General features: G+C 43.5%; 1 protein-coding gene across 2 annotated transcripts in view; it reads left to right on the plus strand.

Annotated features, from left to right (window-relative positions):
* The window catches only part of PTPN11 (protein tyrosine phosphatase non-receptor type 11), an 87,029-nt gene that overhangs the window by 39,852 nt on the left and 23,531 nt on the right, over positions 1-23,646 (plus strand). For both annotated transcript variants that reach the window (XM_053588945.1, XM_053588946.1), the window contains exons 7-10: positions 12,518-12,614; positions 16,929-17,008; positions 17,129-17,287; positions 20,903-21,034. In XM_053588945.1, coding sequence (XP_053444920.1) covers positions 12,518-12,614; positions 16,929-17,008; positions 17,129-17,287; positions 20,903-21,034 — 468 coding nt within the window. The remainder of the gene's footprint in view (positions 1-12,517; positions 12,615-16,928; positions 17,009-17,128; positions 17,288-20,902; positions 21,035-23,646) is intronic.

A 23,646-nucleotide genomic window follows, 5' to 3' on the forward strand; every position in this document is an offset into this window, starting at 1 on the left:
TTTTTTAAAACAAAAATATACGTGAGGGTGTTTGGTGCCATGGTGGGTTCTTATGGCAGCAGGACATTATTCATAATCCCCCTGGCAAGGTCAAGGTGTGAGCTTAGAACCAACTCCTAGCCTGACTCTTCTGGCCAGGGAAAAAGGTGGTTGATTCTAAATGCTGACCTGATAATTTCACACTGTGACATTTCAAATTCCGGTCATCTTATACATTATTAACACCGAAAGGGGAAAAACTTAGTTGGCTTTAGGGGGAAATGGAAAATAATGAGATCACATCTTACTCTACAAGTTCTCTGTAGAGGTCAGACGGAGGTGGTAAAATTGTTGTGCATTAAGTCAGGGTCATTAACATTTCATTGAAACTGAAGCTATAGGGGCACCTGGGTTAGGGCACTGGCCACATACTCTGGGGCTGGTGGTTTCAAACCCGGCCTACAGGCCTGCAAAACAAACAAACAAAAAATAGCCAGGCATTGTGGTGGGTGCCTGTAATCCAAGCTACTAGGGAGGCTGAGGCAAGAGAATTGCTTGAGCCCAAGAGTTTGAGGTTGCTGTAAGCCATGATGCATGGCGTTCTACCTAGGATGACAAAGTGAGACTCTGTCTCAGTTAAAAAAAAAAGAAACGGCAAAAAAGCAATCCACCTGCCTCAGTCTCCCAGAGTGCTAAGATTATAGGCGTGGCACCTAGCAAGCTCTAAAAAAAAAAAACAAACCTGAAGTTATATCTAAATAGCTGGTAGCCTACTTTCTAGATCCTTATGTACCCTCTTCTCAAATTGTTTTAAAAAATTGCCCTTTAAGATTGGAACCAGGGAAAGAAGGCTGAGAACAGAAAAAGCTATTATGGAAAAAATTAAGATACTGGGAAGCTGAAACTCATTACAATCTTAAATCCTCTGAAGCTGAAGTTTGATCCATAACAGCAAAGCAATACTAGTTTACTGATTGTACCTTAGTTATTTCCCAGAAGCTGATATATTTTCTGTCATTTACTTCTTACAGTGTGCTCTGATGGTCTTTTTTTTTTTTGTAGAGACAGAGTCTCACTTTATGGCCCTTGGCAGAGTGCCATGGCATCATACAGCTCACAGCAACCTCCAACTCCTGGGCCTAAGCGATTCTCTTGCCTCAGCCTCCCGAGTAGCTGGGACTACAGGTGCCCACCACAGCGCCTAGCTATTTTTTGGTTGCAGTTCATCCGGGGCCGGGTTTGAACCCACCACCCTTGGTATATGGGGCCAGGTTTGAACCCACCACCCTTGGTATATGGGTCCGGCGCCCTACTGACTGAGCCACAGGAGCCGCCAGCTCTGATGGTCTTTAAAACAAACTAGAGCTCTAAATTGCAATGCCATTGGTAATTTAACTCTAACAGCCATGTTTTGTTTGTCTGTATGCCCAGTTCCTGGTGTTTTATAAAACTCTACATGTCATTTCAAGTATGTTTACCCAAAAGATACTTCTAAGTTATTTTACTTTGAATGCACCTTAAGATATAAAGTCTCTTTTGAAACTCTTTGGTTCTTTTCTCCTTTGCTGCTAAAATAAATTCAGGTTGATGACCCTCTTCTAGGACATGTTGTATGATCAAAACATTGCAAATCCAAGTCTCTAGTTCTTTTCTACAGATTGCATATTTTCTTCTTTTATTTGCTTTTTTTTTTTTGTATTCAAAATATTTTATAATCAATTCTCTAGAATCCTACCCAGCTAGTACAGGGAAAAAAATTATACTAGTTGTTTTAAACAATGAAAAGAAATATTTGACTAGAGGATGGCATAAGAATTTTACAATTACAGATGTAGGCTTTGTCACGTTTCCCATCTTCTCTTATTTTATTTTGATTTTTATTTATTTCACAATTTTTATTTAGAGATGAGGTCTTAGTATGCTACCCAGGCTGGAGTGCAGTGGTTATTTATAAGCATGACACACTGAAATCTTGAACTCTTGGGCTCAAGTAATCCTCCTGGGTAGCTGGGAGGTAGAAGTGCCAGTATTTGAAGGTCCGTGTGGTATGACAGAATAGAGTTGAGAAGATTGTAGGATGGAGCTGCCATTTTCCTTAGGTAAGGAAGATGAGAAGGAATGGGTTTTCAGGGAAGTCAATCACCTTTCATTTTAGACAAGTTGAAGTTTTACCTGCCCATGAGACATCCACTTGGAAGATGATTCTTCAGTAACTTCAATGGTGTTACGGTTGGGATTGTGTTAGAATGTTCTTCCTTCTTCACTTAGTTAACGTCTCTTCACCCTTCAGTCCGCAGCCTCAGGAGCATTTCTCAGGGAAAGCTTCCTGGATCCCTGTGTCCATGGGTTGGTTCTTCCTGTTATATGTGTGCATAGCAGCCAATCTTCTCCTAAATACTATCCATCATCCTTGACATTCATCCATCATTTGTGTGGTTATTGCTTTAATGTCCTATGAATCCACAGAAGCAGAGAACACAAGGGGGGCTGTTGGAATAGAGAGGTTTTGCGCAGATGAAATTGACAAGGAACAAATAAAGAGGCACATTTTGACCCTGCTGTTTTATGTCTGCTATGTGCGTATTTTCTAGGAAAATAACCTAGACCAATCTATGGGCCCTACAAAGACAAGTAGTCCTATTTTATTCACTGTAGGCCTAGAATCCAGCAGAGAGCTGGATCTGAGCTCTCTGTTGAATCTGAGCTGTTCTCAGTATTAAGAGAGTTATGTTGGATTCAGACCCTTGGTATATATTCAACAAATAGCATTCTGATGTTTAAAAAGTGTGGAAGAATGTTCTGGGCTTTGCAGGATGGTTTGCTTTACTATCATACAGTTTGTTTTCATGTGGAGCCCCTGTTCAAGGTGTGGTGCATGCACATTTTAAGAGTCTCATGCTCTGCTGACTAAGCTAGCTAGGCAGATATAGATGTAGGATGTACATTTTAGGCTTTGAGATCCCTGTACTCACATGCCCAAGAAGATCTAATTCAGATTTGCAGTAGTGAATTCCAGAAAGATTAAGATTTTAGTTTTGGGTTTTTTTTGTGAGACAGAGTCTCACTTCGTCACCCTCAGTAGAGTGCTGTGACATCACAGCTTATAGCAACCTCAAACTCTTGGGCTCAAGTGATTCTCTTGCCTCAGCTCCCAAGCAGCTGGGACTACAGGCACTCACCACAATTCCTGGCTATTGTTAGAGAGGTCTTGCTCTGGCTCAGGCTCGTCTTGAACCTGAGCTCAGGCAATCCACCCGCCTCAACCTCGCAGAGTGCTAGGATTACAGGCATGAGCCACTGCGCCCGGCCCCAGAAAGATTTTGCTTTTTAAGCCTCTGTTTCTGATTAAAAAAAAAAACCAAACTGGAATACCAAAAACACCCCAAAACCCCAAGCAAAAAAACTCTCCATGCATATAACAGCTTATTAACTGGGGTTATTTTTTCTTAGTGCTTTAAAACTTGTTTCCCTTAGTACTTTTTTGTTTTTTTAAGCCCAGTCTCCTCCTGTTGTGTGAGCCTCTCTTCACTGTAGTGGTCTGAAGCTGTCTGCAGCCTGCACTAGCATTGCGGTTATTTCACTGACAGCTACATAGATGTTCCAGCTTCCACCAGCAGCTCTGCTAACCAGTGTGTCTCCAGGAGAAGCTAGTGGGTCTTTAAACCCACAATCCTGTTTGATTTCTTTAAAGTGATTACATCCTGCTTAGGGGAGCTATAAATTTGACTTTGAGATGGTTAAGTTTTATGGAAATAAGACTTTAACTGCACCCCAGAGCTGTATCTAGAATAATAATTCTTGCTGGTGATCTCTAGTGGAAATCTTCCCCTTGGTGACTAAGCAACACCATAGTGAACAACAGCCTCCAACTAGGGCTCCAGGACAGCAGGCTTGTACTGTAACAGAACTTTCCATCTAGCTCTGTGCTCCCCATTGCTTAATGGAAGAGCTGCTGCCTTCCTGTGGGCAGAACACATCAGTGGCAAGAGGTTTATTCCACAGGTTAAATGTTCCATTCTGGAAAAATTCCTTTGCTTCCTTTGGTATATTTCTTTCTCTGTTGTTTCCTTATGCCCCTGAACCCCTTTGCTCAGCTTTTTCTCATTAAGGTGTTTATTCTTTCATTTAAATTTTTTTATTTTTTATTTTTATTTTTTAGAGACAAGGTCTCACTCTGCTATACATGCTGGAGTGTAGTGGTGTGATCATAGCTCACTGTAACCTTGAACTCCTGGGTTCAAGCAATCCTCCTGCCTCGGCCTCTTGAGTAACTGGAACGACAGGTGCATGCTACCACTTCCAGCTAGTTTGTTAGTCTTTAAAATTTGTTTTGTAGAGACAGGGTCTCTCTCTGTTGTTCAGGCTGATCTGTCTCTCCTGGGCTCAAGTAACCTTTTTGCCTTTGGCCTTCCAAAGTGCTGGATTACTGGCATGAGCCACTGTAGGTGGCCTCATCTTGCTTTATATTCATTCTTTTGTGGAGTGCATCTAATTCTCATCCTGATCTCATTACCTGTAAGTTGCTCAAGACTGCTCAAGTTTTGAGCTCTGGTTTTGTCTTTTGCATAATCCACATTTCTTCTTGTTATCTCTCTTCAAACTCAAGCATGCCAAATAGGACCTTTTATTTTCTCCTTCAAAGATCTCCTTTTCCTTTCTTGTCCCTGCTGATTGTACCTTTCTCCTCTGACCCTGCAGGCTACATGCCTCACAGTGTCCCTTAATTCGTTTTCCTCTTATTTGTCCCAGACCTTGCCATTTGCCAATAACTGTTCGTTTTTCTTTTCTAATGTCTTTCTGGTCTTAGAGGAGGGAAGGACACCAGCATTTATTGTGTTTCTGCTGCATTTTGGACAAGAGGTGGTAGCTCATTGTATCTCTTAATCTTGTGAGGCAGGTAGAGTAATCCTTGGGCACTCTGGGAGATCAAGGCATCTGCCTAGGACTCTCCAGGTGAGCAGCAGTGGAGACAGAATTTTAGCCTAGTGTCGGAGGTTCAGGCTGTTCTCACTTCTGAAAACTTGAGCTGCGGTCTGGCACTAGCCTCGTGGTCACTGACCCTCCATTCTGATCTCAGCATTTCTCATGTCACTCTTCTGCTCAGAAACCTTCAGTGGCTCCCTGTTTTCTACTAAGGACATGGCATTTTTATTTTAAAGACAAACTAACTCCCAGAAGCGAGAAGGTTGTCCCCAGGAATGTGCCTGGCAAGTGGTTGGCTGAGGTTTGCAGTTGGTGACTTTTGACTCTGAGTCTCCCATGCTGTGCTTCTCCTCACTAACCATTGAGATTCTTCTGCCCAGTTCTAAAAGTCCCCACCATTCTCTTTCCCCATCTCTCCTTATTTCCCACCACCTCCCAGCATCCAGCTTCCAGATTCACAGCTCAGTCCCCTTCTCCCTCCCACAGACTCTGTGGCCTATGGGTTACCTTTCCCAAGGCCGCCTTCCTTTCCTACCTGCGTCTGTCTTACGTCCTTCACCTGTTTCCAGCCTCAGCTCCTCTCAGAAACTTTCTTCAATTACTTTTTGTGGATCCACACCACATAATTAATTACACACTTAATTATATATTTTGTCATGTACGGTTTGTGGCTGTTTCATATATCAGAACCTGTTCTCCAAGAACCATGCCTTTTTAACTGGTTTTTCTACTTAACCCCCACCTTGTTGGAGGCAGGTGACTTAAGCACCTGAGAGGAAACCAAGGCTTGGGTTGGTTTTATCCTTCGTGGGGCTTTGTGAGGTGTTTGTTTGGTCACTTGGGACCTTCTCTGGTGATGACAGTCTTCAGCTGCCCTTTATTCCTGGGTGATGCTGTGGACTCATGCAGGAAGAGCTGCCCAAAATCCACCACAGAGAAATGGTGACAGGCCTTGCAGTGCAGTGTCAGAAGGTGCCGGGTAACGCTGCAAAGCTTGCAGTAAAGATGGAACGAGCAATTGCAGTGTTTCTCTGCAGAGAGGACAGACGCCAAAGGAAAACAGAAGTTCATTCAGTCCAAAGCCAAGGCTGGCTGTGGGGCCTGGCCAGGTGGTTACTGCTGTCTTAATAATTATTCACGGCATCAAAACCAGAGAGCCCATCTGTCTGACAGCCTTTCTCTGTTCCTTTCCTCCAGGAGCTCACGTCCACGAATGGGGTAGGGAGAGGATTAGTGGGAGCTATTTATTATTAGTTTGTTTCTAAAAACCTTTTTTTATATATTGACATTTTCAAACAGACTCCCACAGAGAGAAAATAGTTCAATAAACCTCCTTTTCTCCAATACTCAGCCTTGATACATACCCACATTTTGTTAATCTTCCCTCTCTATTCCCTCCCAGCATAATCTGTACACCTTGTAGCTTTCTTTTTAAAACTAGAGCAACCATACAGCTTGGTCTGCCCTTAATGGTCGGTGTTGTTATCTACCCCCCACCTCCCTGCCCCAGCAATTTGGCCCTGTCCCTCAGAGTAGTGTAGGTGGAATGGTCGTTGGGCATTGTCTTGGTGCATAGGGATGTCTGGCTCTTTCCTTGATAGTTTTCCTCCACTTTAATTCATGAAATTCTAGTCAAGAGCAATCAGAGGGCTTTGGAAACCTGTGGGGGTCTGTTTGGGTCATCACAGTGACTGGGGCTGCTACTTCTGTCCTTTAGGTTGGCAGGGATCTGGGGGTGGGGAGTGGGATGTTCGGTGGCCATAAATGTAAGGGATGATTCTGCACAGTGAAAACTTGTCCCCTCCGCAATTGGCAGGGCTGCTGGGCACTCCCAAACATACAACATGGGTCTTTGACTTCCTTCTGATGCTTTTTGAGATTTAGTAGTTTTATGCAGTTTCCTTGGTTGTACATGTAACCAAGTGACTGTAATTATCCTTTGGTTCTTTTGAGGGTTCATCATTTGGTGCAAATCTCTGGTCATATTATTTGGGACAATGGGGTGTCTTGCAGCCTGTGTCCCAGCTTTACATTGTCCTTTTTGCTGCCTAGCCCACATCTTATCATTAGCATCCCTGCCAAGGCCTAGTGGAAAGTAAGGATGGAGACACTGTGACATTCATCTTGACAGATCATTAGCAGCTTTTTGTGCCCCAGGGACTTTTGGTGAGAGGGAGGTTGTGGAAGATAAACGCTGACGGGATTGTATTCTTCTCAAGGGCAGGGTTTATTGGATATTATCCTGCTGTTTGGAGTCAGAAGCCCGGCAGTGAGGTGGAAGATACTTAGCAGATGCCAGCTGGGGTTCTAAGTTGTGTTTTCGGTCTCATTCTAGATGGATGGCAGCCTTCCACTGTGGGAATGAAGTGTGTTTAGACAGCTTGAGCCCAGGTACAGATGAGGATGAGCTAATGGGCATAGGGAAGGAGGCAATGGTGGAGCGGGAGACATGTTAGCCATTAGCAATTATTAACAGCTGACTGTTGCTGGCAATTAGCACCCACCTATGCCTGGGATGCAGCTGCTGGGCCTCTCCTCTTCTGGAAGTCTCCAGATCCCATTAGCTGGTCTTGACTATAGACAGTTCAAGCCCCAAGTCTGCCTGTAGAATAAGGGGTGCCTCAGACAGACCTCATGGATGGCCTGGCCAGAATACCATGGGTACTGATGAGGATTTCCCAGGCCTAGAACTCTGAATTTAGTCTGGCTAAATGCTCCCTTGGTGTTGTGAAGCGATTCTTGGTGCCATCCCATCACAATAGCTAAGAATTAGCATATGAGAAAGGTTGTCTCTAATTAATCCTTACCCCGTCTTTTGATGAGGCCTAGGAGGTTTCCTTATGGTGCTAATATATCTTTAACATCTACCTCTGACACTTGCTGATGTCCCCTTTTTACAAAGCCTCAGGCATGCCCCCTGCATCTAGGTAGAATTTGATATTTCATTTTTATTATCTTCCTTTTTGTGGTTACCTTCTATATGAGAAGTGATGCTGGTTTTCATGTTTTTTTTTTTCAAGTGATACGCAGTTTCTCTTTGAAATACTTTGGTGAAGGGGGAAAAGGTCAGTTTAAGGAAAAAAGTGACATAGAGGTGGTGTGCAGAGATGACAAAGCATCTTGCAGGTGTTTTCCAAATGGCTAAATATTGATTTTCCTCAATTGGTGAAGTCTAGTGTCAGAATGGGATTTTTAATTTGGGACCTCTAATACAAGGACTGCTGTCTCCCTCCCTCTGTCCCTCCCCCTTCTCCCTTCCCCTGCCTCTCTCTTCCCCTCCCTCCTCTTTCCCCTCCCCCTCTCTCCTTCCTCCCCCTCTCCATAATACTCCCCACCTTCATTTGTTCATTCAGCACACACTTGCTGAATGCCTACTAAGTGTTAGGTGCTATGTTGGTTGCTGACATAGCAGAGTGGTTCCTGGTCTTTAGTAGGGTAACCAGACTTGTAAAAACATGGCTGGGATTCAGTGTGACAAGTGTACTCACAGAGGGAGGGGCCACGGATTGTACACTAAGTACTGAGGGGCACAAAAGAGAAGTGGGTCAGAGAGAGCGTCCCAGAGGAGGAAATATTTGAAGTGGGACTTAAAGCGTGAATAAAAGTGAATATTGATCAGTGCAGAAGGCAGAGAAAGGGATTGTAGGTAGAGGGATTAACATGTACAGAGGTAGTAGGAAGGCCTGAAGAAAGTTGAGGAGTCCAAGACCTTTATGTATATTTTAGTATGTCTGGCGTATAGACAGTGCTTCTCAAACTTCAGTGTGCATTTGAATCCCTTGGAAGTCTTGTTAAAATGCAGATTTTGATTAAATAGATCTGAGACAGGACCTGTTACTCTGTTGCCCCAGGCTTGAGTGCCATACAGCTCACAGCAACCTGAAATTCCTGGCCTCAAATGATCCTCTTGCCTTAGCCTCCTAAGTAGCTGGGAATACAAGTGCTTACCACGATGCCCAACTAGTTTTTCTATTTTGTTTTAGTAGAGATAGGATCTCATTCTTGCTCAGGCTGATCTTAAAATCCTGAGCTCAAGCAGTCTACCCACCTTGCTTCTGGTTATAGGTGTGAACCTGCTATAGGTGACAATCTGGTTTGTTCTCCCTCCCTCTGTCCTTCCCTCTCCCCTCCCCTGGCCCTCTTTGTTTAAAAATTTAAACTAAAAGCCCAGACTCTGCCATGATATAACACATATCTACAGCAGAATTCAACTTGCATTCCCTAAATCTATTAAATTTTTTTTTTTTTTTAAGAAACAGAGTCTCACTTTTTCCTCCTTAATAGAGTGCCGTGGCTCAGTGAGTAGGACGCTGGCCCCAAATACTGAGGGTGGCGGGTCCAAACCCGGCCCTGGCCAAACTGCAACAAAAAAATAGCCAGGCGTTGTGGTAGGTACCTGTACTTTCAGCTACTTGGGAGGCTGAGGCAAGAGAATTGCCTAAGCCCTAAGAGCTGGAGGTTGCTGTGAGCTGTGATGGCACGGTACACTACCGAGGGTGACAAAGTGAGACTCTGTCTCTTAAAAAAAAAAAAAAAAAAATTAATAGATTTAGGGAATGAAAGTTGAATTCTGTTGTAGATATGTGTTATATCGTGGTAAAGTCTGGGCTTTTAGTGTCCTCATCACCCAAATAATGTACATTGTACCCAATAGGTAATTTTTTATCCCTCACCCTCTCCCACCTTCCCCAAGTCTGTTTTTATCCAGTTCTCAGGTGATGCTAATACTGTTGGTCCATAGCCCACATCTTCACATGTAGCAATAATCTTACAGCAACAGCCAGCATCTGTGTACATTCTATGTTGTATTTCAGGTACTGTGTGGCAACGTGCATCTCATTAAACCCTCATCCCAGCCCGATGGGTGAGGATTAGGATTGTCCTTATTTCACACTCAGCAAACTGAGGCATCGATAGGCAAAGTAACTTGGTGAAGCAGAAGTGGCTGAGTTTAGAGGAAGGCCCCAATTAGCCCCGAGAGGAGAATTTATCCTGTTCCATACTGAAAAGCTTGGACTTGATCTTGAAGGCAGAGGGAGAAGATGAAGGATGATTAAACTGGGAGGAACTGGAGGAAATTCACCTCAGTAGAGCAATTGCTCAGACCATGTCTCCCACCCCCACCCAAGTGAAGTATCATGTGAATTTGGTTCATAAAGGAATTCCTGAATGTTTTCTTGCTAAGTTTGTTCTTTTTTTTTTTTTTTTTAAGGCAGAGCCTTAAGCTGTCGCCCTGGGTAGAGTGCTATGGCATCACAGCTCACAGCAACCTCAAACTATTGGGCTTAAGCGATTCTCTTGCCTCAGCCTTCCAAGTTAGCTGGAACTACAGGCGCCCACCACAACGCCCGGCTATTTTTGGGTACAGTGGTCCTTGTTGTTTGGCAGGCCTGGGCTGGATTCGAAAATGCCAGCTCTGCTGTCTGTGGCTGGTGCTCTAGCCGCTTGAGCTACAGGCGCCAAGCCCTAAGTTTGTTCTTAAATCAAGCTGCTGATTAGTTTTAATCCCTCCCTCCCCCATTGTAGTTTTTTGTTGATGTTGTTTGACTTCACCTGGTTGATTTTTAAGTGATTGGCTCAGTTCAGTGTTTCAACTTCTTTTTGATCCTCACCTTAATTATCTAAAAATGGAGACTGAACCTTCTTCCTAACAGAGCAATATTGTTCAGTAAGACTGGCTAACAAGGCTGGGTGCGGTGGCTCACACCTGTAACACTAGCACTCTGGAAGGCTGAGGCGGATGGATTGCCTGAGCTCACAGGTTCAAGAACAGCCTGAGCAAGAGCAGGACCTCATCTCTAAAAATAGCCAGGTGTTGTGGCAGGCACCTATAGTCCCAGCTACTCTCAGGAGGCTGAGGCAAGAGAATCACTGGAGCCCAAGAGTTTGAGGTTGCTGTGAGCTATGATGTTACAGCTCTCTACCAGGGGCAACAAAGTGAGACTCTGTCTCAAAAAAAAAAAAAAAAAAAAAAAAAAAAAGGCTGGCTCACAGTTCAAGGAAAGACCTGTTCAGAGAAGACAAATGATTTAATTACTTAATCTGAGCTTATGTAAAAATTTGAATGACCATTTCATTGTCACAAATGTTGTATTTTATTTTTGCATTCATTATATTTTATTTCTGTCCAGGTCTCAGCTCGCTAAACCCTTCTGTTATAAGCTGTGTGTCAGGGTTGAATATTGCATTTTGAGCCTTAAAGTCAAATACCAATTTAAAATCCTGACTTTTATACCTGTCTGTGAAATTCAGATAAATGAAATGGAAATAAAGCAGGGCTGCTGGTTGTAAAATATCTACTCTGTCTTTCCTTGTAGAAATTTTTAGGGTAGCCATTCTGGCATTTTGTATATACATTATTTTCTTTAGGTCTGTCATATATATATATATATATATGTATTTATTTTTTTGAGACAGAGTCTCACTTTGTCACCCTCAGTAGAGTGCTGTAGCATTACAGCTCACAGCAACCTCCAACTCCTGGGCTTAAGCGATTCTCTTGCCTCAGCCTTCCAAGTAGCTGGGACTATAGGCGCCTGCCACAACGCGTAGCTATTTTTTGTTGCAGTTGTCATTGTTGCTTAGCAGGCCTGGCTGGGTTCAAACCTGCCTGCTTTGGGGTATGTGGCCAGCACCTTAACCACTGAGCTGTAGGCGCCAAGCCATGCCTTTTATATTCTTGATTTACCCACTTGTGACTTCCCATTGAAAACTAAGCTTGCTGGCACTTTTTGTAATTTTGAAAATGTAATCTTATGGCTGGCATGGTGGCTCATGCCTGTAATCTCAGCACTTTGGGAGGCTGGGGTGGGAGGATTGCTTTGAGGCAGAAGTTCGAGGCTGCAGTAAACTATGATCATGCTATTGCACTCTAACCTGGACAGAAAACAAGACCCCGTCTCTTTAAAAAACAAAGGAAAAAAAAAATGAAACTTATCTCTTAAATACCCCTCAGCTTGGCTGATTCTGCAGCTGGTCCTTCTTACCAGTTGCCCAAGTCCCCTTTTCCACTGGGGCCAGCTGCACAATGGCTGCCTACCGTAGTCTTTCTTTTCCTGCTAACATTCCCCACCTCCTTTTCTCACAGAGGTATCCTTCCTAACCACTTGTGTGAGGAGTCCAAGCACTCTCATCCTCACTCTGGCTATGTCCTTCTTGGATTTGTTGGATCGTACCAGGTTTTCAGTGTTAACATGAATATTCTTGTAGCTATTGCTCATAACTGTGAACATTTATTAGAGTGAATTATGAATTCCTTAAAGCAGAAATGCTGCCCTGTGCAGTGGTTCACGCCTTTAATGCTAGCACTGTGGGAGGCCAAGGTGGGAGCTCACAGGTTCAAGATAGCCTGAGCCAGAGCGAGACCCTGTCTCTAAAAATAGCCGGGTGTTATGGTAGGTGTCTGTAGTCCCAGATACTTGGGAAGCTGAGGCAAGAGAATCGCTTTAGCCTAAGAGTTTGAGGTTGCTGTGAGCTATGATGCCACAGTACTATACCAAGGGCAACAAAGTGAAACTGTCTCCAAAAAAAGCAGAAATGCTTAACCTGGCTTTCTTTTCTTTTTTCTTTTCGACCTTTTAACATGTGGTAATATTTATGTTTCTTTCTTTTTCAGACACTACAACAACAGGAGTGTAAACTTCTTTACAGCCGTAAAGAAGGTCAAAGGCAAGAAAATAAAAACAAAAATAGATATAAAAACATCCTGCCCTGTAAGTATCAACATTCTTTTCAGTAATAGTCACCTTGGAAGTTTTTTTATTTTTATTTATTTATTAATTTTTTTTTTTTTTGAGACAGTCTCAAGCTGTCACCCCAGGTAGAGGGTAGAGTGCCATGGTGTTACAGCTCACAGCAACCTCCAATTGGGCTTAAGCGATTCTCTTGCCTCAGCCTCCCAAGTAGCTAGAACTACAGGTGCCCACCACAACACCTAGCTATTTTTTGGTTGTAGTTGTCACTGTTGTTTGGCAGGCCCAGGCTGGATTCAAATCCGCCAGCTCTGGTGTATGTGGCTGGTGCCCTAGCTGCTGAGCTATATATAGGCGCCATGCCCCTGTACCTTTTCCTTGGGGCTGTGTGCTCTTGTTAGCAGATCTGAGGCCTTAGTCTCTTTAATTGCAAGCGGTTTCCAAATAATCAGCTGTGGTAGGGATTGGTGGCCTCATTGGCTGAGTTCTTGTGTTGCTGATTATTGAGTAAAGGTCCCACTAGGAGGCTTCGTGGTTGTTTCCTTCTGTTAATTAATTTTGTGCCTGCCCATGAGTAATCATCTCAAGGCTATCTCTCCCAGTGTCAGGCCCCACCATGAGCCTCAGGGGTCCCAGGTTTGAGGTCTTTGCGTCTCCTCACAGGGTCTGTGAGTCTTGGGTAACTCATGCCTCTACTGCAGGACTTACTTTCCCGCATGTGAGAAATATACAAGCTCCCCCTGAAAGCTCCTTCAGCTGTTCTGAGTGTGAGTTATTGGAGATAAGGGTACCTACCCACACTTTGCTCAGAAGAGGACTTTGTGAAAGTTCTACCTCCTTTTTTTCTTTTTTGAGACAGATTCTCACTGTATTACCCTTGGTAGAGTGCTGCTGTGGTGTCATAGCTCCCAGCAACCTCAAACTCTTGGGCTCAAGCAATTCTCTTGCCTCAGCCTCCCAAGTAGCTGGGACTACAGATGCCTACTATAACATCCGGCTATTTTTTGGTTGTAGTTGTCATTGTTGTTTGGCAGGCCCTGGCTGGGTTCGAACCTGCCAGCTCCAGTGTATGTGGCTGGTGCCCTAGCCACTGAGCTACAGACACCAAGCCAAGATCTACCTTCTTTAACACTCAAATGCTACCAGGCAGAGTCCAAGTTGAACCGTGAAAGGGCTGGAAGGATGTAGGCCTTGCATGAGGATCTCAGAAATGGCACTAAACAAGCTGCAGCTCACTTTTCTCAAGAGGCTAACTCTGTGCCAAACTGCATCTTTATCTCTCTCTTTTTTTTTTTGAGAGAGTCTCACTATGCCGCCCTTGGTAGTATGCTGTGGCATCATAGCTCACAGCAATCTCAAACTCTTGAGTTCAAGCAATCCTCTTCCCTTAGCCTCCTGAGTAGCTGGGACTATAGGCACCTGACACAACGCCCGGCTATTTTTCTAGACAAGGTCTCACTCTGGCTCAAGCTGAACTCATGAACTCAGGCAATTGATCTGCCTTGGCCTCCCAAGTGCTAGGATTACAGGTGTGAGCCAACGCCACTGGCCTATCTTTATCTCTCTTAATTCACACCACATGGACACGAGGCAGGTATTCCTAATATCCCAGTTTTATAGACCATTTTAGCAAGGTCACAAGTGGGGGTGTGTGGGAGAACTGGCTCCAGAGCCCCCGAAGTCACTGCTCTTAGCACCATGCTGTAACGAAGGGGTCTTCATTACAAGACAGTGCACTGGCAGGAAGGGAAGGAATATTTAGAACTTCTTTATGTCCTTTAATGAAAAGGAAAGGAAAAACTTAAATCTGATTGATGGCTGTGCATGTGTCATGTATTTATCCAACTTAAAAGCAAGGCTTATCTCTATACGTATCGTGTATATACTTTAGCATTCAAAAGCTTTTTGTTGTTGTGATCCAGGATCAAATGTCTCCTCGGGTCAGAGCCATTGCAACAGATATTGTAAACTAATCCTGTGTGCGTATGTATGTATGAAGCATAGCGTTTCTCTTTCTGATTACGTACGTGCATATATTAATACACAATGCATATGTATATCACATCCATATGGATATTTATAATGTGTGTAGGTGAGGATGGGAGAAAGTGGAGATGTTTATAATACACAGCAAAGGCAGTGAGGAATTTACAGAGAAGCAGTTTGAGCCACGGCACGATCCTAATGACCTTGGAGACGCCTCAGTCATTTTACGTCCAAGTTTTTATTTCTGCTTAATGGTCTAATGGTGGTTAAGGTACAGGATATAGGAAAAGAAGGGAACAACAAAATATAGTAGCATATAACCTTTTTCCTCCTTTAAAGTCCCAGTCAGATGTTTCCTATGATTAACAGCTTATTTCTTTAAAGATGGGAGACCAAAGCAAAAGAACATTGTTCTATTATATTAAGATATGCAACTATATTACTAATTTCCATTATAAAATATGTTGCTTAGGTAGAGCACCTGGATTTTTATACCAATAATGTATTATTATTATTATTTTATTTTTTTTGCAGTTTTTTGGCCAGGGCTGGATTTGAACCTGCCACCTCCAATATATGGGGCCGGCGCCCTACTCCTTTGAGCCATAGGCGCCGTCCCCAATAATGTACAGAATTTGGACCATTGATACTGTCAGGACCTTGTCTTCTAGGCATTGTACTTGATTATGCTTTATTAAAAAAAAAGTCTTTAGGGCGGCGCCTATGGCTCAGTCGGTAGGGCGCAGGCCCCATATACCGAGGGTGGCGGGTTCAAACCCAGCCTCGGCTGAACTGCAACCAAAAAATAGCTGGGCGTTGTGGCGGGCGCCTGTAATCCCAGCTACTTGGGAAGCTGAGGCAAGAGAATCGCTTAAGCCCGGGAGTTGGAGGTTGCTGTGAGCTGTGTGATGCCATGGAACTCTACCGAGGGCCATAAAGTGAGACTGTCTCTACCAAAAAAAAAAAAAGTCTTTATTATGGATATTTTCAAATATATTCAAGAGTAGAAAGAACTCACATATAGCCATGACCCAGCTTCAACAATTATCAGTTCATCCCCAGTCCTATTTCATCTCTACTCTGATCCAGTTCACCTTCTCTCCCCAAATTATTTTATTTTATTTTACTTTCTGAGACAGAATCTCACTCTGTTGCCTGGGCTGTCATCATTTAGGGGTGTCATCATAGCTCACAGCACCCTCAAACTCCTAAGTTCAAGCAATCCTTCTGCCTCAGCTTTCCAAGTAGCTGGGACTATAGGTACACGCCACCATGCCTAGTTAATTATTTGTAGAGACTGGGTCTTGCTGTGTTGCTTAGGCTGATCTCAAACTCTTTTTTTTTTTGTAGAGACAGAGTCTCACTGTACCGCCCTCGGGTAGAGTGCCGTGGCGTCACACGGCTCACAGCAACTTCTAACTCTTAGGCTTACGTGATTCTCTTGCCTCAGCCTCCCGAGCAGCTGGGACTACAGGCGCCCGCCACAACGCCCGGCTATTTTTTTGTTGCAGTTTGGCCGGGGCTGGGTTTGAACCCGCCACCCTCTGCATATGGGGCTGGCGCCCTACTCACTGAGCCACAGGCACCGCCCCTGATCTCAAACTCTTGGCTTCAAGAGATTCTCCTGTCTCGGCCTCCCAAAGTGCGGGGATTACAGGCATAAACCACTGTGCCTGGGTACCTCCCAAATTATTATTATTTTTGAGGCAGAGTCTCACTGTGTCACCCTCAGTAGAGTGCCGTGGCATCACAGCTCAAAGCCACCTTAAACTCTTGGGCTTAAGTGATTCTCTTGCCTCAGCCTCCCAAGTAGCTGGGACTACAGGCGCCTGCCGTAACACCCGGCTATTTTTTGTTGCAGTTGTCATTGTTGTTTAGCTGGCCTGGGCTGGGTTCCAACCCGCCAGCCTCAGTGTATGTGGCTGATGCCGTAATCACTGTATTACTGGCGCTGAGCCCTTCCCAAATTATTTTGAGGTACGTCAAAGATACCATGTCATGTATCTGTACTTTAATCTCTTTATTAAAAAAAAATTTTTTTTTTTGGTTTGAAATAATTTTAGACTAGAAGAAGTTACAAAGATAGTTTAGAGGATTGCCACATACTATTGCCTAGCTTCTTTCAGAGATAACATTCTGTACCCACGGCACATTATCAAAGCCAGGAAATTGTAAAGAAAGCATTATGAGGCATAATGTGGTCAGTGTTCACGTTACTGTTGTGCTATTGGGGTTTAATTTTTTATGTGCTTTTATTAAATGAACAAAACTTGAACTAGGTTGAGAATTAACTGATTTGCCCTGAAGCAGTCTGAGTACTTATATGACTGTCGTCTCTTTTTCTTCTAGTTGATCATACCAGAGTTGTCCTACATGACGGTGATCCCAATGAGCCTGTTTCAGATTACATCAACGCGAATATTATCATGGTATACTTTGCTTTTTGGTTTTCTGACCATATATTGCTAGCCTATTTCTATATTTTAAACCCTTCCTTGTGTTCTGAAAGCAATTTCAGCTGTTTGAAGATATTCTTTCTAAATTTCTAGCCCGAATTTGAAACCAAATGTAACAATTCAAAGCCGAAAAAGAGTTATATTGCCACACAAGGCTGCCTGCAAAACACGGTGAATGACTTTTGGCGGATGGTATTCCAAGAGAATTCCCGAGTGATTGTCATGACAACAAAAGAAGTGGAGAGGGGAAAGGTATGTTTCATAGTCTTCTTTTCTGATAATCTATTTTTAAAGTAAGGATTGTCAGGTTGGCTATGTTCGGAATTGAATATGTAAATGAAGCTTAATCTACCTGGCCCTGTGGATAAAAGAAAGTAGGAGAAATTTGATTACCATATGCCTTGGTGTAGTTTCCTTTATGTTTCTTCTGCTTGGGGTTTGTTGAGCTTCTCATATCTGTGGGTTTATGGTTTTCTTCAGATTTGGATAATGTCCAGCCTTTGTTTCTTCTAATGTGTACCCTGTCCAGACTCTGTCCCAGGATACTAGTTACATACATATTAGGCTGGTTGAAGTTGTCCCACAACCCACTGATACTTTGTTGATTTCATCTAGTTTTCGTTTTTTCCCTCCTGTGTTTCATTTCAGATAGCTTCTTTTGCGATGTCTTTAACTTGGTCTTTCCTTATATAGTTTATAATCTGCTCTTAGTCCTATCCAGTGTGTTTTTCGCAGCAAATACTGTATTTTTTTCCTCTAGAAGTCTTATTTGGGTCTTTTTAATGTCTTCTGTCTCTATTTTTTTTTTTTTTTTTGTTTTTTTTGGCCGGGGCTGGGTTTGAACCCGCCACCTCTGGCATATGGGACCGGCGCCCTACTCCTTGAGCCACAGGCGCCGCCCTTCTGTCTCTTTTTTTTAAGACAGAGTCTCACTCTGTTATCCTCAGTAGAGTACCGAGGCTTCATAGCTTACAGGAACCTCAAACTCTTGGGCTTAAGTGATTCTCTTACCTCAGCCTCCCTAGTAGCTGGGACTACAGGCTCCTGCCACAATGCCTGGCTGTTTTTTGTTGCAGTTGTCATTGTTATTTAGCTGGCCTGGGCCAGGTTCAAACCCACCAGCCTCGGTGTATGTGGCAGGCGCCATAGCCACTGTGCTATGGGTGTCACGCCCTATCTCTCTCTCACTTTTTTTTTTCTTTTTTGCAGTTTTTGGCTGGGGCTGGGCTTGAACCCGCCACCTCCGGCATATGGGGCCGTCACCCTACTCCTGTGAGCCACAGGCGCCGCCCTACCTATTTCTCCTTTTTTAATACATGGAGCATTTTTGGCTCGGCCCCCGTAGCTCCGTGAGTAGAGCGCCGTCCACATACACTGAGGCTCCAGTATAAAAACCCCGTCCTCAGTTATATGTATGTTCTTCACTGTTTTCTTGGCTCTTCGCTTTTGTTGCTTTTACATAGAGTCAGAGTCTCGTGTGTTGCCCAGACTAGGGTGGGCATTTATATTGGTATATGTTCCTATAGAAATAATATAGTACTTTTTTTTTTTTTATGGCTGAAAAAGTGCTTTCGTGCAGTAACTTCATTTGACATCTGGGTTGTTTTTTCTCCCACTAAATACATGTTCTAACTTTCTCTGTGAGTATCTATTGGCCTGTTGCAGTTGTGTAGTATTCTGTGGTTTGGATGTGGCATAATTTATTTAACCATTATGCCATAAATGGGCATTTAAGTGCCCTAGTTTTCGTTCTTACAGACAGGGCTGAAGTGAACAATCTTGTTTTTCCCTCATTTGCATGTGGTAAAGTGTTTCTCTAGGTTAGATAGATGTCAGGAAGAATTGCTAGGTCACAGGTTATGCATGCTGTCCATTTTAATTAACTCGGCCTGCCAGCAGCATCCACCTAGTACCCATCTCCCCACACATCACGACATTGCAGGATTTTTTTTTTTTTTAATTGTAACATCCCACACCTACAGAAGAGCAGACAGATTTTGAGTGACAGCCCTCTGGGTTATCTGAAAGTGGGTCCACTGGCAGATTTTTTAATATGGAAAAGTTCTGAATTCTTATTTGTGTGTCAGTCAAAGTTCTTTTTTAGATATCCTTTAATTGGTTTATATAAGAATTGTGTGGAATGGGCAATGCCTGTGGCTCAAAGGAGTAGGGCGCCAGCCCCATATGCCAAGCCCAGCCCTGGCCAAAAGCTGCAAAAAAAAAAAAAAGAATTGTGTGGATTGTAGCAGTTCTACCTATAAGTTAAACCTAAGACAGCTGGGAAATTTTAGATTTTAGCCCTCTTAATGTAATTTTTATATCTGTTATAAAGATTTTTTTTTTTTAAAGTCTTCATCTTTTTAATGGCTGGATAGCATTCCATAGTATACATATATTACAGTTTGTTAATGTTTTAAAGATTTTTATAAGCTTTTCATTGTTCTGTTCCTAGTTAGTACACTTCTGGATACCTTTCAGGCCAGATCTGGTCATAGTGAAACAAAAGTTTCCTTTACTAGTTGCCTGTGGTAACATTAGGTGTTTTTGAATTAATGAATCAATTAAAACGTCTTTGTAGTTTATGCTTCGGGCAAGCATTACCTGCCCTAAATGTGGATAGGAAGACTGAAGCCCTTCATCCTGTTTATTGCCGGATTTCCCCCTTTCTTTTCTTTTTTTTTTTTGATTGATTTATTTTTATTGTTAAATCATAGCTGTGTACATTAGTGCAATCAAGGGGTACAATGAGCGGGTTTCATATACAATCTGAAATATTCTCATCAAACTGTTCAACGTTTTTTCCCCCTTTCAATTAATTGTGACTATGGTGGTGTCTGCAACTGCTCTCTCATTTCCAGTTATATTACTATAAGTTTCTCTGTCTTCTTAACATACAGGATAAATTTCCCTTGCTGATATTTGTGTTGGTGAAAACCGTGAAAGTGAGTGGTATGGATGACTGTTCTAGAAAACAACAAAACACAAAAACAATTCTCTGCCCAGGATATCACCACACAGATACAAACTCATATCTCATTGAGTGAAATAGCTTCCTTTTTTGGCAGCAGGAGTGATTTTCTTTGTGCCATATTTTTTTTTTTTTTTTTTTTTGTGGTTTTTGGCTGAGGCTGGGTTTGAACCCACCACCTCCAGCATATGGGACTGGCACCCTATCCCTTTGAACCACAGGTGCCGCCCTGTGCCATATTTTTTAATCCACCTGCTCCTGAAGCCAGTACTACAGACTTGGCATTCCCAGGCACCCAGTTAAGGGAAAGTGACGTGTACAGTAGGTATCAGATGGGTCTGGATATAGCAAAAGCAGCTGGTGTAAAACCCTATGGGCTGCCTTTCTGTGATAGAGCTGTTCACACTTAGGTTAGGTGAAGCACAGAGTCCTCCTACACTGGTGCGGAAGTGAAGCAGTCAGTCTGGCTCATTGGGCAGCCCCTCCTCCTTCAGAGCCTGCGCTTGCCTTTCCTGTGGAGTGACTGGTGAATCTCTAGAATACAAAACCCAGTAGTTGCTTCATAGTACTCTCAAATTGATTGCTTCCCATCTCTTTGTATCTTTGGCTCTTTAGAGATAGATAAACATTGACTCTTTTGGCTTGTTTTTGGACCAAGACAACTCTGCATGAACTGCCTTTCTCTTCCCACTTCTGCTGGGTTCTCCAAGTACCTGCTTTTCTTGTTTGAACTCTTCTCTCCTTTTCTTTGAGAACCTAACGGATGCTAAGATGCTAGATAGGCCATTTTCCATGTTAGCGGTCATTACTCAAGACTTGAACATTTGTTTGCTGCTGGTTTAGGCTTTTATTTCAGAGTTCATCGAGATTAATAGTCTTTTTTTTCTGATCCCTTCCAGAGTAAATGTGTCAAATACTGGCCTGATGAATATGCCCTAAAAGAATATGGGGTCATGCGCGTTAGGAATGTCAAAGAAAGTGCCGCTCATGACTATACATTAAGAGAACTTAAACTTTCGAAGGTTGGACAAGTAAGTATATTGTCGTATTTTAGAGATGTTGGTAACTATTTGTGGTATACAGTAATTCAGAGTCTTGCAGTTATTCATGTTTACATGTATTCATGCATTTGTTCACTCATCGATTCAGTAGCCATTTCTTGGTTGCTTTCTATGTCTCTGGTCCCCAACCCTGGGCCACAGACTGGTACTGGTCCATGGAAAAATTGTTTTCCCTGGAACTGGTCCCTGCTGCCAAAAAAGTTCCAGTCCATAGGCTTTTGGGAACCAAGCTGCACAGTAGGAGGCAAGTGGTGGGATCTGTATTACACATCACTCCCATCACCACCTGAGTTGAAATTGGTCCCTGAGGACAAAAAGTTTGGGCACCACTATTCTGTGCGCCAGGTGGCAGGCACACGGTCCCAGCCCTCACCAACTTTAGGGAGATGAAGGGTTTAAAAGTTAATAACTAATAAAGCTCTCTGATTGTGGTTGATCTGTAAAGGCCACAGGGTGATATATTTGAGAGTGACTAGGGACTCAAGATGTAGTAAATAGGGTCTCTGAGAAGGTGACACTTAAGCTGAGAGTTCAAGGTGCAAGAGCTAGGAGAGAGGTATTGCAGTAACTGCAAATGTGCTGAGGCCTATTTGTGATTAAATCCCACCCGTTAGATCTGGTTCTGAATTAGATTGGTTCTGGAGCAACCAACCTTACAAACCAAACTTTTTTTTTTTTTTTTAATTTGAGACAGAGCCTCAGTTTGTCACTTTGGTTAGAATACTACTCCTGGACTCAAGTGATCCTCCTGCCTCAGCCTCCTAAGTAGCTAGGACTACAGGTACTTGCCACCATGCCCAACTATTTTTTTCTATTTTGGGGAGAGATGAGGTCTCACTTTTGATCAGGCTGCTCTTGAACTCCTGAACTCAAGTGATCTTCCTGCCTTGGCCTCACAGAGTGCTAGGATTCCTCCTGAGCCACTGAACCCAGTTTGTATTCATTTTAACTTTGTTTAGAGAGGATTCCTTTTTCAAGATTTTTTGGAACACATCGATGAGGGAAACTACCTTTTCCATCATGGAATCATAATCACTTAGCGGCAAGAGGCCACATATAAAAGTAGCTACATTGCAGAGCACACCCGGTGGCAGCACACCTAAAGTGCCCAGTACCACAAAGGTCAGGGCTGCCTCTGGCTGGGACACCTGGGGGCCATCGTAGAAGCTGGACCTTTAAGGGTTAGGTTTCTATGGGAGAGGGCCTCCCTAGTGGGGATGTTATTTGAACTATGGTACTGAAGTGCAAGTTATAGGGAAATAGGATTTAGGGAGAACAAAACTAAGTGGGAGATTCAGGGAATAACCTTGGGTAGAGAAAGACTGGGGCCAACTTTTTTTTTTGTGTGTGTGGCCATTCATATTCATTCAGAGATGTTTGTTGAATGACTCTTCTTTCTTGGCATCATGCTGCTTTCCAGAGGTAGAGTTGGGGAACAAAACGGAGTCTCTGCACTCCCAAGATTACACTGTACTAGCCAGTGATCTCCTAGCAAATAGTTTCACATATAAATATATCATTACCAACTATAATCAGAGCTAGATAGAAAAATATACAGGAGTTGTTTTGTGGCGAGGAGGAGGTAAGGGGCTATTTAGAGGGGGAGAGAGGTTTTTAAGGCATAGAGAACAATGTGTCAGGGAAAGAGGTTGGAGGGTTTAGCATAAGTGCAATAGGCAGCCATGTTGGATTTAAGCTTTTAAAGGATTATCCTCCTCCTGTAGAGACTGGGGGGTACAGGAGTAGGTCAAGGGATTAGGAATGGAGGTCCTGGAGGTCAGGAGGCTTTGGCAGCTGCCAGGCTAAAGATGATTGAACTAGGCCAGTGGCAGGGTGTTGGAAAGAAGACAGCCCACATGGTGGTCGTTGTAGAGGTCCTTGTGGAGACAGATGTGCAGAGGTTTGACGATGGAGGGCACAAAGGGCAAGGGCGGTGTTTAGGATGCCTGGTGCTGGTCTAGCTTGAGAGGTGGGATGGATAGCTGTGGATCTGAGGAGGAAAGGAGGACCAGGAATTTCCTTGTGGACACGTAAGGCTTGAGATGACTTTTTTTTTGAGACAGAGCCTCAAGCTGTTGCCCTGGGTAGAGTGCTGTGGCATCACCACTCACAGCAACCTCCAACTCCTGGGCTTAAGCGATTCTCTTGCCTCAACCTCCCAAGTAGCTGGGACCACAGGTACCCACCACAATGCCCAGTTATTTTTTGGTTGCAGCCGTTATTGTTTAGGGGGCCTGGGCTGGATTCGAACCCACCAGCTCAGGTGTATGTGGCTGGCGCCTTAGCCATTTGAGCCACAGGCACCAAGCCGGCTTGAGATGTCTTTGATACAGCAAAGTGGAGATGTTAGGGAGGGAGGGGCAGAGGTTGGATAAGGAGGGAAGATGGAATCAAGTGTTGTGGATGGATTGATTTTGATTGATGGGACATTTCTTCTGTAGCAACAAGGAAGACAAGAGGAGAAAGTGGCTACAGATACCAGTGGGCAAGCTGGTGGAGCTGTATTTCTCTATCTTTTCTGAGGCATGAGGCAAGACCATCCATTGACAGTTGAATGGAATAAGAACATGGACTATTTGAAG

This window comes from Nycticebus coucang, chromosome 4 (assembly GCF_027406575.1).
Source record: "Nycticebus coucang isolate mNycCou1 chromosome 4, mNycCou1.pri, whole genome shotgun sequence".
In the NCBI taxonomy this organism is placed as follows: Eukaryota; Metazoa; Chordata; class Mammalia; order Primates; family Lorisidae; genus Nycticebus; species Nycticebus coucang.